Source organism: Chironomus tepperi, unplaced genomic scaffold (assembly GCF_022539635.2).
Source record: "Chironomus tepperi strain 1889 unplaced genomic scaffold, CSIRO-AGI_Ctep_v1 contig_445, whole genome shotgun sequence".
NCBI classification, from domain to species: Eukaryota; Metazoa; Arthropoda; class Insecta; order Diptera; family Chironomidae; genus Chironomus; species Chironomus tepperi.
The window spans coordinates 5836397-5851086 of NW_027226567.1; the positions used below are offsets into that span (position 1 = coordinate 5836397).

General features: G+C 32.4%; 1 protein-coding gene across 8 annotated transcripts in view; it reads left to right on the forward strand.

The window, feature by feature from the left end:
- The window catches only part of kis (chromodomain helicase DNA binding protein kismet), a 53135-nt gene extending 38769 nt beyond the window's left edge, over positions 1–14366 (forward strand). For 3 of the 8 annotated variants that reach the window (XM_070650710.1, XM_070650713.1, XM_070650711.1), the window contains 6 exons: positions 2448–2654; positions 4469–4790; positions 5257–5529; positions 6167–6342; positions 6406–8816; positions 8892–14366. In XM_070650710.1, coding sequence (XP_070506811.1) covers positions 2448–2654; positions 4469–4790; positions 5257–5529; positions 6167–6342; positions 6406–8816; positions 8892–12187 — 6685 coding nt within the window. In that variant the 3' untranslated portion in view covers positions 12188–14366. The remainder of the gene's footprint in view (positions 1–2447; positions 2655–4468; positions 4791–5256; positions 5530–6166; positions 6343–6405; positions 8817–8891) is intronic. The other 5 variants (XM_070650712.1, XM_070650714.1, XM_070650716.1 and 2 more) reach the window with 4 other exon arrangements.
- Positions 14367–14690: the final 324 nt, after the last annotated feature.

Here is a 14690-nt window from a genome sequence, read left to right on the forward strand (position 1 = left end):
AATTTAATTTAATTTTTAATAATTCACGAAGAAATTTCTATTCAATCAACATTGGAACCTCCCCAAAAAAAATGCAAATCATTTTCAAACCAAAAAAAAAAGAATTTTAAGATTTTTTTATTAAAAATTGCTTTATGCTTTAAATTTTTTATTCATATTTAAAACAAAATTGAAGATTGAAATTCGTTGAGCCTTTCTTTGTTATTTTTATATAAATCCCCTCTTTTTTCTCATTGGCCTTAGCAGCGTCTTCTTCAATGTAATGCAACAAAAATCATACAAAAAATTCAGTTTTTTTATGTTTTTTTATTTTTTGGTATTTGTGATTGCTATTTAATGCTTCATGTCGAAGATGCTGCAGATGTGGTTTTTTGTACATTTTGATATCACAAAACACAAAAAAAAAATTCATTAATTTAACATTATTTTCAAATCAATATGACAATATATCTATTGTGAAAGAACGAATGAGCCATTTTTTAACCCTTTTTTTATTTAAGTTTCGTACATAATTTTAATTAATTAATTGGGAAGTTCATCAAACTTTTTTTTTATAATTGAAGGTTTAAGGAAAAAAAAACTTTTTTAATTTCATTTAAAGCCATTTTTTAAATATTTGAAAAACAGGAAATTTAAATGTTTTATTGACTGTTGAAATTTAAAATTTGCTTGAAAATTCATCAAACAAAAAAAATTCTTTTTTCATCATTTCATTACTTTTTTGGTTTTACGAACGGAATCAGAATTCTTTTTTATAAAACATTAAATGGAATATTTTAAATATTTTTTAAATCTGTATTTTTAAAAGTTAAATGTTCGATATTTTTTTACATTTTCTTAAATTATGAAAATTTTTTCATGTTCCTTTTTCTTTTTTGTCGAGTTTGTTTCTTCTTTCTTTCTAAAACAATTCAGACTTAAAAACAATCTCAATGTGCCGGTATTGAAAATTTAAATTTCATATTTCCTTTATCATAGCTGATCAAAGTTTTTTTAAGTGTTTATTTGGGTCCAAAAAAAAAAAAATTTAAAATTAATTGTCATTTTTTGCTGTCATAAAATTGTGTGAAAAAGTCAGTCTGTGTCGATCATTTTTGATTTCTTTTCTATTTTTGTGATTCTGATCGTAATTTGAAGTCGAGAAACTTTTTTATATTCAATGTCTTTAAATGGTCTTAATTTAAGCTATATGAAGGTAGGACCTGTTTATTCTGAATATATTCAACATGTTCATCAGGTGAAAGGATCTAAGCATTCATAAAGTCAGATACTAAAGTTGAAATTGTGAATTTTGTGATTTTTTAAAATTTAAAATTGCAATTTTTATGATTTTTTTACATAAAAATTGTCAAAATTCGTGATTTTAATTGAAAAAATCGTGATTTAAAATTAAAAAAAAAAATTTTAAAATTCTGAAAAAAATTTAAAAGTTCTGAATTTTTACGATCTCAAATTCACAAAAATTTACAATTTTCCCAATTTTTAGGACAGTATTTAAAATTGGTACAATTTGAACAAATTTGATCATTTTAATCAGTTCCACCCTTAATACGAAAGGAACATATGAACCTTATTTTACAGGCTCATAGATCCTCATCGATACACTCTTAAACAGAAATTAATCAAAAATCATATTCAACATAAATACAATTTTTAAAATCCTTATCAATATTGCTTCATACACATTAATGCTTTTTTGGGATGTCCAATAGACAACCTTTCTTAATTTTGAACATCAAAGCTAATGATTCTCAACATTTACAAGTAAAATTGTCCCAAAATATTCAATCGATTTCCAAAAATTCACATTTTTACCTGCTTACAAACTAAAATATCCTCAAAATTTGACACAGTCTGACTTTCTCATTCTTGAAGTTTTTGAAAGATTTTTTTTACCATCAGCACACAAAAAAAAATTCATTTTTCAAATTTTTTTCCTTTAATTTTCTTTGCCAAATTTATTTAAATTCCTACATTTTTTAATTAAATGTTTGATATCACCAATGAGCAATTTTTTTACCTCAAATTTGATTGACAAATTTTTCTTAATTGCAAAAAATGTAAAAGACTTTATTAATTGGACAAAAAGGCGAATCGGGCGATCACACACAGTAAAATTTTTACTTTTTTTTTTTTACTTTCTTTGAGTTTTGAAAAACAAAAATTTTTATAATTTATTTAAAAAAGTCAAAAAACTGAGAAGCTTCTTTATACTTTTATTTATATCCGCGGTTTTGGAAAATGATTTGTACTGATGACAAAATAAAAAACAAAAAATATATCGAATAGTAGTTGTAGTTTAGTAGACAAAACAAAAAAAGTTAAGACAAAAATTTTCAATTTTAAAAAAAAATTCGAAATTTTCTTTCGAATTTTTCTTCTTTTCCATTTTTTAATCCTCAATAATAATCGTGTGAATAACCGAAAAAATACAAAAAAAATATTAGCGATCTCCCAATTCGCCCACCACCCACAACCGATGCCCTACCATGCTCATGGTGGAATCCAAAATGTTGTGACAAGAGTTTATTGGTTGGAACGTATAAACATGGATGTGAAATGTATCGTCAAATTCGAGCCGATCCAACGTTGTGTTTTATTACTCATTGCGGTCCCGGTGATGTTGCTGATGATAGTTCGATGATTAGTAAAGAGTAAGTTTTTGTTTAAAAAAAAAGTCAAAAAAACAACCAAAATTCAAATTCAAAAAAACGTATTCTATTCTATTTTTTTTTTCTTACTTCTGTTATAACTTCTTATTTACTATTATTTTATATTATATTTTGTACTATTTGATTTTAGTTAGTTAGTCATTATTCTATTTGAAGTTTTTAGTTCAAAATTTTAGTTCCACCTTAGTCATAGATCCTCTTATTTATTGAATTATACTATTGATCCATAGCGGATGTAGATTAATTGGTAGATTGAATGGGTTCAGGAGAGTCTGCAGGCTTTCTGTTTAAGTCGACTTTAAGAGTCACCTCTAAATGGAATCCCCCTCTGAGTTCTTCAAAATGACTTTGTTCATTAGTATTCAAATAGCATAAATCTCTTAATCGATCCAAAATCCGACTCCAGACCAGAATTTGACTTATGCTGGATTGATTTAAATCTGGTACCATGCCAGATTGACGACAGCTTAGTGTCAGATTTTGGATCGGTTACTTGGCTAGTGCTTTTGGGGGAAGTGATAGAATTTAGAATTTTTTCGACATTTTTAGACAAAATTCGAGTCGATTTCCCTAATAGACAGTGAGACTACTCACTTAAAAGAGCATTCTTAAGCTTACATACTTACTAGAACCATGCTCCAACTTAGAGCCTAGATTATTACATGGCCTTGAGTATCCCCAATCAATATAACTGACCAAATTCTGTAAGCATACACATGTGTATACTTCTTGTCTGTTCGAGACTCACGCTCTACGAATCCGCTTTGGATCTTTAGACTGAAAATACTTGTTATAATTTTGAAATTTTTACATCCAAGTCAATAATTATTTAATAGTACAAGTACACCAGACCCGAAATTCCAACCTTAAGTAAATTATGTAAAATCAAGGCTTTAGAATTCAGGATTAGCCATTAGAAATCCTAGTTAGAAATCTAAATTTAACTTGTAAAGTTTGAAATCGACTCGAATTTTATGTCTTTCCATACAAAATTCGAGTCGTCTTCAATTTTTGGCAATTTGACAATTTTTGTAATTTATTGCAATTAAAGAATCTAATCCTGAGTTCTACAGCCATCTTTAAGACTTAATCATAATTAATCAGTATTATTTTAATTTAGCTGTTGATCCTCCCTCCCTCACGATCCTCCCTTTCTATCAACACCGAACTATAAATTATGATTTTAATTATATTATTAGTTAGGTCTATCATGCTTGAAATATTATGTTAGTGATAATAATTATGAATGAGCAACTTGATGACACATCAAAGTTGGTCCTTCTCTGACACTAGAAAAATCAAACAAATTTTTTTTGTAGAATTTTATTTTAATTTCCCGATACGAAAATTCAAATTTATCAAAAAAAAGAGACATTAAGCATTTATGTGTTCTGTATGTTATTTGTTAATGTTATGTAAATAGGAATTAGAACTTAAGTCAATTAATAATTTATTGGATAAGAAAAAAACTAAAATATTCATCAGTGAGTAAGTAAGACTGTTGAAAGCTGTGCATGAAAGTTTTCTTTTGTTACTAAATCAAATCATTGTTTTTTTTATTACTTTATGCATGCGTACTAACACAAAAGTTTGATAAGAAAAAAAAAAAAGTCCTTAACTATACACCATATCCTTGTTGCTTATTCTTTTTTCATTATAAATTTTATATATCATTACTTATTCATCATTATATACATCCTATACATAAAATTTAGAAAAACTTTTTTAGTTCAATCTTTAAAGTCAATTTTCACATTTAATTAATGTTTTATAAAATCCATAAAAAAAATTTACAGACATGATGACGAGACTAATTCTAAGCATGGCGATGTCGATGAAAATGATGAAGAAGTTCGATCAACAAAAGATGGCGAAGATCGACCAAGTTCATCGGGTAAGAATCAACTAAACATTATATCATTTGCAAGATTTAATGATCAACATGACATTCTACCAGGTCTTGATGATGAGGATGCAACAATTCACTTATCATCGGAAACAGATCCAAATCTCATTTGGCCAACAATGCAAGATCTCAATACGCGTTTACGTCGCGTCATCACATCATATCAGCGTAACTATAAGAAGGAAGAATTAAAGCAGCAACAGAAGGCAAAGGTAAGGATATATATATCATGTAGTACATCCATTGATCACATATTTTCACATATTAGGGGAATTCACATGTAATGTAATATTAGAGATGATTATAATTAAATTTTATGATTATATACCCAATGTCTGATGAGAGTTGTGCACACATAATTGGTTGATTATGATTTTTTTTTAATTTGAAAATGCATGAAAATTTCAACAAATTGATATTTATATTTAATGATGTAGACATGTGAATTTGTGTAGTTTATATAATGAATGGATATTGTATGAATGTGAGTGCCTGATTATCATTAAATATTGACACACATAAATTAGGGGAATTCCGCTAAGGTTTCACACACAAAAAATTTCACCTCATCCATCACAAAAAAATTTTTATCCAAAATTTTAACGAATTTTTAAATAAATTTTTTCTCCCCAAAAAAAAAAATTCTAAAAAAATCCTGAAAAATTAAAATCTATAAAGTTGCAATCTATTGTACCACCGGGACAGAGTGGAACAAATAATTCAGGAAATATGAGTGCTAATAATCCAACACCAAGCACATCATATTCATCGGCTGCAATGGCTGCATCACTTGCTCAACAGCAACAAACAAATATGAAGATGGGTCAACAGTCACAAGTGCCACCAATGCCATCGGCTGCTGACATAAGTTTGTTGCTTAGTTTGGGCATGGGCGGTCTTGATGCATCACAATTAGCAAATCTTGACTTACAGAAACTTGCGATGTATTTGGTTAGTATTTATTTTTATCGTGTCTAATTTTTTCTCTTCTACCTGTCATAATTTTTTTTATGCTTATTATATCCGCTCAACCTACACACCTGAATTTTTAATTTTAATACTTTTTTACACCTCTAATTCTGCCGCGAGCTTAAACTAAATTAAAATCACATTTTTTTATTCAAAATTTTCAAATTTTCGAGACATAAACGCGCTCAATTGGCACATGAAAATAAATATAATTGGCGATGCTTAGTAGAATTATTGAATGAGTCTATTAGTAAATTGTAGTTAAATTAGTGATAGTAGAATATTTTATTTGAGATAAATTTTAAGTTGATTTTCTGATATTTTTCTTATTATTGCCGAGGGTTCATTAGATTCAGGATCTACCTGAACATGTCAAAGTAGCTCTAGATTCATTATTCTTAATCGGAGCTCAAAGTCGACTAGGATTATTCTGAATAGACTTCGAGTTCCCCTAACAAGCAAAGATCAAGCTTTCAAGTTACAGAAACACCACTCCAGTACCTAAAAGCAATCTCTTTGCCTGTTCGGGCTCTGTTCTTAGCTAACCTCCTTCCTAACACAATCCATTTATATCAAACATAACTATAATTTCTCATTCCTTAATAAACAATTTTTGTAGAAAATGGAACGACGTGAAAAAATTGAACAAGTTGTACGTGAACGTGAACGAACACGATTTGAGCAAATTCCAAAGAGATGGACTCGTCGCGATGAGAATGAATTCCTTCGTGTATTAACTGGTTATGGAATTGATTTACAACAGCACACAACAGTTCCAATGCCTGATTGGTCGAGGTAAATATTTGTGGATTTTATTTGACATCTTTACAGCTTTTATAAATTCAATTTTAATTCCAGATTCAAGACCTTCGCAAAGCTTGACAAGAAAACTGATGAGAATCTTAGTGATTATTACAAGGTATTCATTGCCATGTGCAAACGACAAGCTGGCGAGAAGCTACTCGAAGAAGAGAAGGGCTTAGAAGGAATTATCGATGATATTGGCGAAGATCATGCCAAACTTATCCTCGATCGTCTTGAATTGCTCTCAAAACTTCGTGAAGTTGCTAAGCATCCAAAATTGGAAGAGCGTTTGAAGCTCTGTGAAAATAATTTGGATACACCAGATTGGTGGGAGTCAGGCAAACATGATCGTGAACTTATTCGTGCTGTATTGAAATATGGATTGTATAGATCAGATCAATACATACTTAATGATCCAGAATTTCCATTTTCTGAAGCTGAAAAGCGATACATTAAGAGCTTAGAGATTCTCAAGTCATTCAAGTTTGATAATCCAGCTGATTTGTTCAAATTTGCAATGGGAGAAATTCCAGCACCAGTAAAAGCTAGCGAAAAACCAAAAGAAGTAAAGGAAAAGGTTGAAGCACCAACACCTGAAAAGGCAAAGGAGGAAGTTAAAGCACCTTCAGAAGAAAAGGAAATTGAAAAACCAGCTGAAGATCCAGCTAAAGTTGAGGAAGAACAACCAAAATCACCAGAAAAATCAGCTGATGTAGAGGAACTAACTGTTGAGCCAGAAGTTCCATTAGAACTTACAAAAGAAGATGAAAAGTCAGAATCAGCTGATGAAAAGTCTGCAGATGAGAAAATGGAAGTTGATGAAAAATCTGAAGAGTCAACAGAAGAAGCAAAGGAATCAACTGAAGAAAAAATGGAAGTTGATGAATCACCAAAAGTTGAAACACCAGAAGAATCATCTCCAATCATTGAAACTGAAAAGGAAGAAATAAAGGAAGTTGAGGAAGAAAAAGAGGAGCCAAAGATTGAGGAGGACAAACAAGCAGAACCTGAAAAGGTCGATGAAGAAATTGAAGCTCCAAAATCACCAGCTAAAGTTGCTGAAAAGGCTGATGATGAAGAAAAAGCAGCAGTTGAAGCTACTCCAGAAGAGAAGCCAATCGAAATCAAGCAAGAACGTCCAGAAGGCGAACCCAAAATTATTGACACAGTTGTTATTGACGACGATGACACACTTCCTGAAAAACCAGCATCTGAGCCAGAATCAACATCTAAACATGCAGCAGAATTACGTGCTCGTTTCCCAGACTTGGAAATTTTCCAACCTTTAATGAAATTGAAGCAACTCGATTCAATGTTATTAAAGGGTGATGTCAAGGACAATTTGAAGGCATTATCACGTGTCTTTGATACATCAATGATTGTCAGATGGTTCCGTGAATTCGCACTTGAAAAGCGCATCAGTCACATCATTTATTGTGTTGAGAAAGGCACATGGCCAGTTGGTAAATCATATTCAGCATATTCAGGATGTCTTGGCATTGACTTAGACTTGCCACTTTATGAGACAGTTAAACGTCTTAATGCTGACAAGCGTTCAAGCTCAAGCACACCAGATATTATTACAATTACAACTGATCATCATCAGATGAGCAAGTCACAACTGTCTAATCAGTTGCAATCACAAATGCAAAGCATGGTCGATATGGCCACAAAAGGTAAAGGCAAAGGCCAAAAGCGTCACATCGCTATCGATGTTGAAACTGAACGTGCTAAGCTTCATGCTTTATTGAACAATACAATTCCAATTGGAAATGCTGGACAGAAAGGTGCAGCCTATCATGAAGAGGAACAAGAAGGCAGACGTTCCTCGAGTGGTGGACAATCATTACAACCACCGCCAGCACATCAACATGGAGGTTCACGTACACCAATGAATCAATATAAGCCAACTGTTACAATTCCTGGCACATCCAGTACATTGACACCAATTGACTTATCATCAAGCTTACCAAAAATGCGCATTGCTGACATTTTACGTAAACCACAAGCACAACTTGGTGATATGAGTGAAGTTCAAGATTTCTCAATGGGCAAGAGTCGTGGTCAAGGATCTAATCCACATGCACAGACATCGCCAACATCTGCATTAGCTGCTGTTGGTGCTGCTGGCAAAGGAAAACTTAATGACATGTTGTCGAAATTAATGAAGAAGAACAATCTTGCTATGGATGACAATAGTCAGCAACAACAGCAACAACAACAACAACCAGAACCATTGAGTAAAGAAAAGAAGCGAAGGAAGTTGGACGAAATTGTCATGGGATTGTCGGCATCCAAGGAACAAAAATCAGTTTTTGGTGATCCAGGATTGTCACATTCATCCTCAAAGAAGCCACAAGTAACACCAAGTGTTTCTGTTACACCAACAAATGCTCCATCACAGTCACAACAGCAGAGCAATCAAAAGCCATTCACAATCACTGTTACAAGTGTTCCAGGCAAGAGTGAGTATTGTATTGGGAACTCTTTTAGTGTCTATGTTGATTCCAAAAATGCTAACAATTTAAATTCAATTTCAGGCTCTTCAAAATCATCATCCCAATCAGCATCTGGAACATCAGGTATTGCTGCATTACAAAATATGAGTGGAATGTCGTCAAAGGACAGCATGAATGCAATGATTTTACAAGCAGCACAAGCTGAACAGCAAGCATTCTTAAAACAACAACAAAAGATTTTGCAGTCAATTCCAGCTAATTCACCTCAACGTAAAGCATATGAGGCAATGTTTAATGAAATGAAACAGGCATTGGAACTAAGCTCAAAATTGGGCAGTTATGGCTCTGGTGGTGTTCAAGATGCAAAGGTCAATAAATGGTTGGCAGAACAAACTGCAGCATTAACTGAACAAGCATTAAATATGGAATATTTGTCAAGAGCTGCTGCAGCATCTGGCAGTTCCACATCAACATCACAATCACAATCGTCATCAAGACGTTCATCTTCACAACAACAGCAATCACATCAACAACAATCAAGTCATCAGTCATCATCAAATAGTCAATCAAATAACTCGAGACAAAGAAGTAGCCAATCGAGTTCATCAAATGCTGATGCTAATGCTATGGCAAACATAAATTGGAATAGCTTGACAGGTGAAGAGAATGTCAGTGTTGTACATAAAGTAACTGGCAAGCGTATAACTGGACGTAATGCTCCACAACTTAAACGTTTGTCACAATGGCTTAAGGAGAATCCAATGTATGAGATTGATCCAAAATGGACAGAAAGTTTGACAATGCCATCGGCATCAACATCTTCATCACAATCTCAATCAATGAGAGAGAAGCAATCACATTCAAATGACGTATCCATGTCAAAGACACAATCGTCGTCTAATGCGTCAATGAATCGTTCTAGTTCAAGCTCGAATCAATATGGAAATTCATCTCAAAATGCAGCTGGATCGTCATCATCATCATCAGCTAATAAGAAGCAATCAAGCAGCTCTGCAAGTGCATCAGCTGCTGCTGCTGCAAATATGGCCAATTTCCAAGGTCTTGCTGGATTAAATGCTAATTTATTGTCAAGCTTACCAGGTTTGGGAGGTTTTGATCCAAAAAATCCACTTGCATCGATGATGCCATTTGCTGGAATGCCTGGACTAGGATCAATGGGTAATATGAATAATATGAATAACATGAATTTGTTTGGAAATCTTGCTGCCCTTGGTGGACTTGCAGGAATGGATGCACAAAGTTTGGCTGCTGTTATGGCTGCTGCAAGCTTAGATCCATCGGCACTTGCTAAGTCACTTGGAGGATCGTCTGGAACAACTCAGAGTCCTTCAACCAATCAAAGCAGTTCTAATAAGGCACGCAAATCCACTGAATCGTCATCGTCACAACAACAACAGCAACAATCGTCAAGCTCAAACAAACAATCTTCGAGCTCTGCATCACAGGCTGCTGCTCAAGCTGCCGCAAGTTTGGCAAATAATCCAGCATTCCCATTCTTCTTCCCAAATCCGAGTCTATTGTATACTCCATTGGGTTTGAGTGGATTGAATCCATATTCAATGCCAGGTGGAATGTCTGCATATGATCAATTAGCACAACAATGCAATTTGTTGAATGGTGCTGGTATGAGTGGATCATCAACACAAACCACAAATACATCATCATCACGTCAGGCATCAAATAAGAACACAAATACATCCTCAAGTTCTTCATCTAGAACTGCTGCATTGAGTAGCTCATCAGGACATCAACAGACATCATCACCAAGCGGTAAGAGTTCTCGTAACTCTTCAAGTGCTATGAATTCAATGTCATCAGCTGCTGCACGTGATGCACAATTGCAATCATTATTATTGCCACATGATACACATTTGCTTGAATCATTGTCAAGAGCAACAGGTCTTGATATTAGTCAGAGCAATAACAGATCAAGTAATCAGTCAAGCTCTCAAGATAAACGCAGTAATGCAGCACAACAGGCCAATAAAGAGGCAATGGAGAAATTAGAACGTGATCGTAGAAAGTTGCTGGAATCATTGACTCGTAATGGATTCCCAACTGATTTCGCAACAATGCAGGCTCTAGCAAAGATGCCACCAGGTCTTGGCATGTCTACATCTTCACCATCATCATCATCGAAGAACTCAGCAAAGGACATCCCATTACCATTGCCAGCTGACTTTAGTCAAGCATTGTTTGCCGAAATGATGGCACAAACTGCCGCAGCAGTTGGTGGAAGTTCATCATCATCATCCTCAAAGAGAGCACGTGAACAGGAGATGAAGGATGCATTTGAACAATTGAGTAAGAATCCAGTTGAAATGCTTGCACGTAGTTTAGGTGTTGGACCAAATATCTCATTAATTCCAACATCATCAGCATCAAGTATGCACGAATCAAAGAGAATGCGTCAAGATACATCATCATCAGCTGCTGCAATCTCATTGACACCAACATCATCAAAGACATCAAATGAAATGCGATCACATTCACATGCACATGATGATATGAAGGCATCACCACGTTCAACAAGATCAAATGAAAGTACAAGAGATAGACATCAAGAACAACAAGATAAGGTCACATTGACACCAGTGTCAGCTGCAAGTATTGGTGCATCATTGCCATCACAGACAACAATCTCATTGGCAACACCATCCGGTTCTAATGAACGTACATCTACAACATCATCAAAGGATCGTTCAGAACGCGACTCATCAAGAGAACATAACATTGAGCGTACGTCACATCATTCAGAAAAGGCACGAGAACAGCCAACAAACTTGTCAACAACAAAGGAACGTGAAGAACGAATTGAACGTGTCGAACGCAGTGAACGTACTGTCGAACGTGCTGAGAATTTAAAAATGTCAGTTTCTGAGCCAGTTCCACAACAAAAACAGGAAGAAGCTCGTCCACCGCCTGCACCACAGCAACAGCAACAACATCATGCTCATGATCCAAATATGGACATTGAAGACTTAATTGAACATTCAAAAGTCTCAAAGGGAGGTGAATTGCAGGTCGATGAACAGCCAGCTGAACAGAAGCAACAGCATAATACATCACAGAAATCTGATGATTCCAGTAAGGAACAAGATTCACAGCAACAAGAGGAAAATACAAGTGACGAAAGTGACAGACGATCAACTCGTCGTACACGCTCAAAACGTCCACGTAGTGGTGAAGATATGGAAGTTGCCGTTCCGGAAAGAAAGCGTGAATTAAGATCAAGTGCAGGTCGATTGGCAGCAGCTGCCGCCGCTCGTATGGCTGCTGAAGCAAAATTAGCACAACAGCAAGCAGCTGCTGAAGCACAAAATGCATCAAATTCCGAAAACAAAGAAAGTGAATGACCAAAATCGACAAGGAGACGAATGCACTGAAAAGTGGACTAAGAACATGTGCAGCATCGTCGTTTTTTATTATAAAAAAATTCAGAAAATTCAAAAAAAAAAATATTTAAAATTAGGAAATTTTCAGACATTCAAAAAAAAAAATAAAAGGTTTTTATGACAAATTTGTGAAGATCTCGAAAAAAGCAACAGCAAATTTATTGGACATACTTTTCTGAGAATTTTTTTGTGTATGAAATTTTTGTAAAAATAATTAATTTAATGGATATTCATCATGCAGATGTAATTTATATCATTCATGATTTAGATCGAATTTAGAAATTTCAAAACTAGAAAATTCCTTTGCACTTGAGTGTAATTTATAAGGAATTATTCAACTGATAGTAATAATCCATAAATGTCGATATGCTTGATGTCATGGAATTTATCATCTGTCCAATTAAGTTTCATGATATCAACATTGGACATCTAATAATTAAGGATATGATAGTAATTTATTTTATAATAAAGAAAATTCTTATCATTCTTAGATTGTAAATTTTAAAAAATCTAAAAATTTTTCAAAGAAAAATTAGAAAATCTTTTTTAAATTAACTAACTTTTTAAAACATTTTTCGTGTACAAAATGATGATAATTAAGACGTTGCATAAAAAAAAAGTGAAAGTAGATGTAAATTTAACGTTATGATATTAATAAGATTTAATAATTCTCTAATCTGTTCTGATCAGGTTTAAGGACATGAAATATTTAACCTCTTTTTTGGTCCTCGTACGTTGTAAAATAATATATAATTAATTTAAAGAATTTTCCTTCTTAATCGATAAGAAAGTAAGAAATTAAAAATCATGTAAATTTAACTTAAATTTGAAAAGTGAAAAAAATAATTTGAGAATGTGAGGAAATTTTCATAGTTTAAAAAAAATTTAAAATTTTTGTCGCATGGAGACTGAAAAACACAAAATTTCCCAAACCTTTAAATAGTGAAAAATTTTGCATTGGCACCAATCGGCTGCTGATTTCTATCGTGACATAGTTGGATGGATCCTAAGAAATTTCTAGAAAATTATTTCCTTTTTAATTAATCACAATTCATTACGCTTGTTCTTAGTATCGAAAAAAATAATTGATTTAATGAATAATAATAAGAAAATAATAATTTTAGGTTCTTTTTTTGAGGCATCGTCGTGTGCTTCACATTTTTAAAAAACTTACCCTCATTATTATGATGAATATTAAGGAATTCAAACTCATTAATTTTTGATTTTTTTTATTGAGTATCAAACATAAAAAGATGATGAGAATATTTTCGGATATTTACTGAAAATTAAGCATATATCCTCATAAAGTAAACTTTAATAACTTAACAATTTTTCAATAATCTGAATGGTGCAACTCTGACTTTATAATGAAATGAGATATTTTAGAAAAAGAAATCACAAAAAGAAAATCAATTTTAAACTTTTCGGGTTTTAAGATTAAAATGAAAATATTCTGGAAGCATTGTATGAGCCACTTCTGGGTGACGCTTAAATTAACATTGTAGTCATATATCCAAAAATGACATAATTTGGTCAATACTTTTAAGAATTGTCAGTTTGGTCAAATGATCAATCTTGAAAATCTCTTGAAATATTGTAGAAAATTTCAAAAATTGTAATTTTTAACTTATTTTAATTTTTAATTTAAAATCCAAAAAATTTTGTAATTTTAACGATTTTACAAATTGAAAAATTTCAAATTTTAGAATTTTTAAATTGAAAAGTTTCAAAAAATTGTAAAAAGTCACAATTATTGAAATTAAATCGACATTTTTGGCTATATTTTGATGTCGAATCACAATCTTCGATCAATTTTGACTCTCTGTCTCCATTTTAACATCGATACCCTCAAAGTCCCTAAAAGCTCTCAATGTTTTCAAAGAAAAAAGTAACTTAATCTAGAAAAACTTCATTCTAATTTTGCCTAGACCCTAGAACTCCCTCTCCTTCATCTTATCTCACCCATCATAATTATGGACTTCCTCTAATGGAACCATTAAACGTCATTCTCTTTTTATGATTGATTTTTCTTACGATTTTAAAGTAAAATTTACTTTGGAAGCTGTGATAAGGAAAAAAAAAAAAGAAAAAAAAAGTTCTTTCATTTTTTTTGTGTTTTAAATTAAAAAGAAAAAGGCGAGGACGAAGATAACTTTCAAGTACATCTTAAGAAGAGGATAAAAAAAAAAAATATTTGTGGAAAGGATGAAAATTTATTTAATCGACAAAAAAAGATATTTGTGGTGGGTATCGTCGAATTAATAAATTTTCAGACATACAAAAAAAAATAATGAAATAATTAAAAAAAAAAATAATATTCGGGCTGCTGTTGATGTGATGTTGTTGTTGGCATCAATCTATATAGAATATGAAAAAAAAAAATAATAAAAATAATAATGAAATAATGTTTGTTGGGATTGAATTAAAAATCAAGATCGTTGTAATCTGCTGATGATAACTAGAA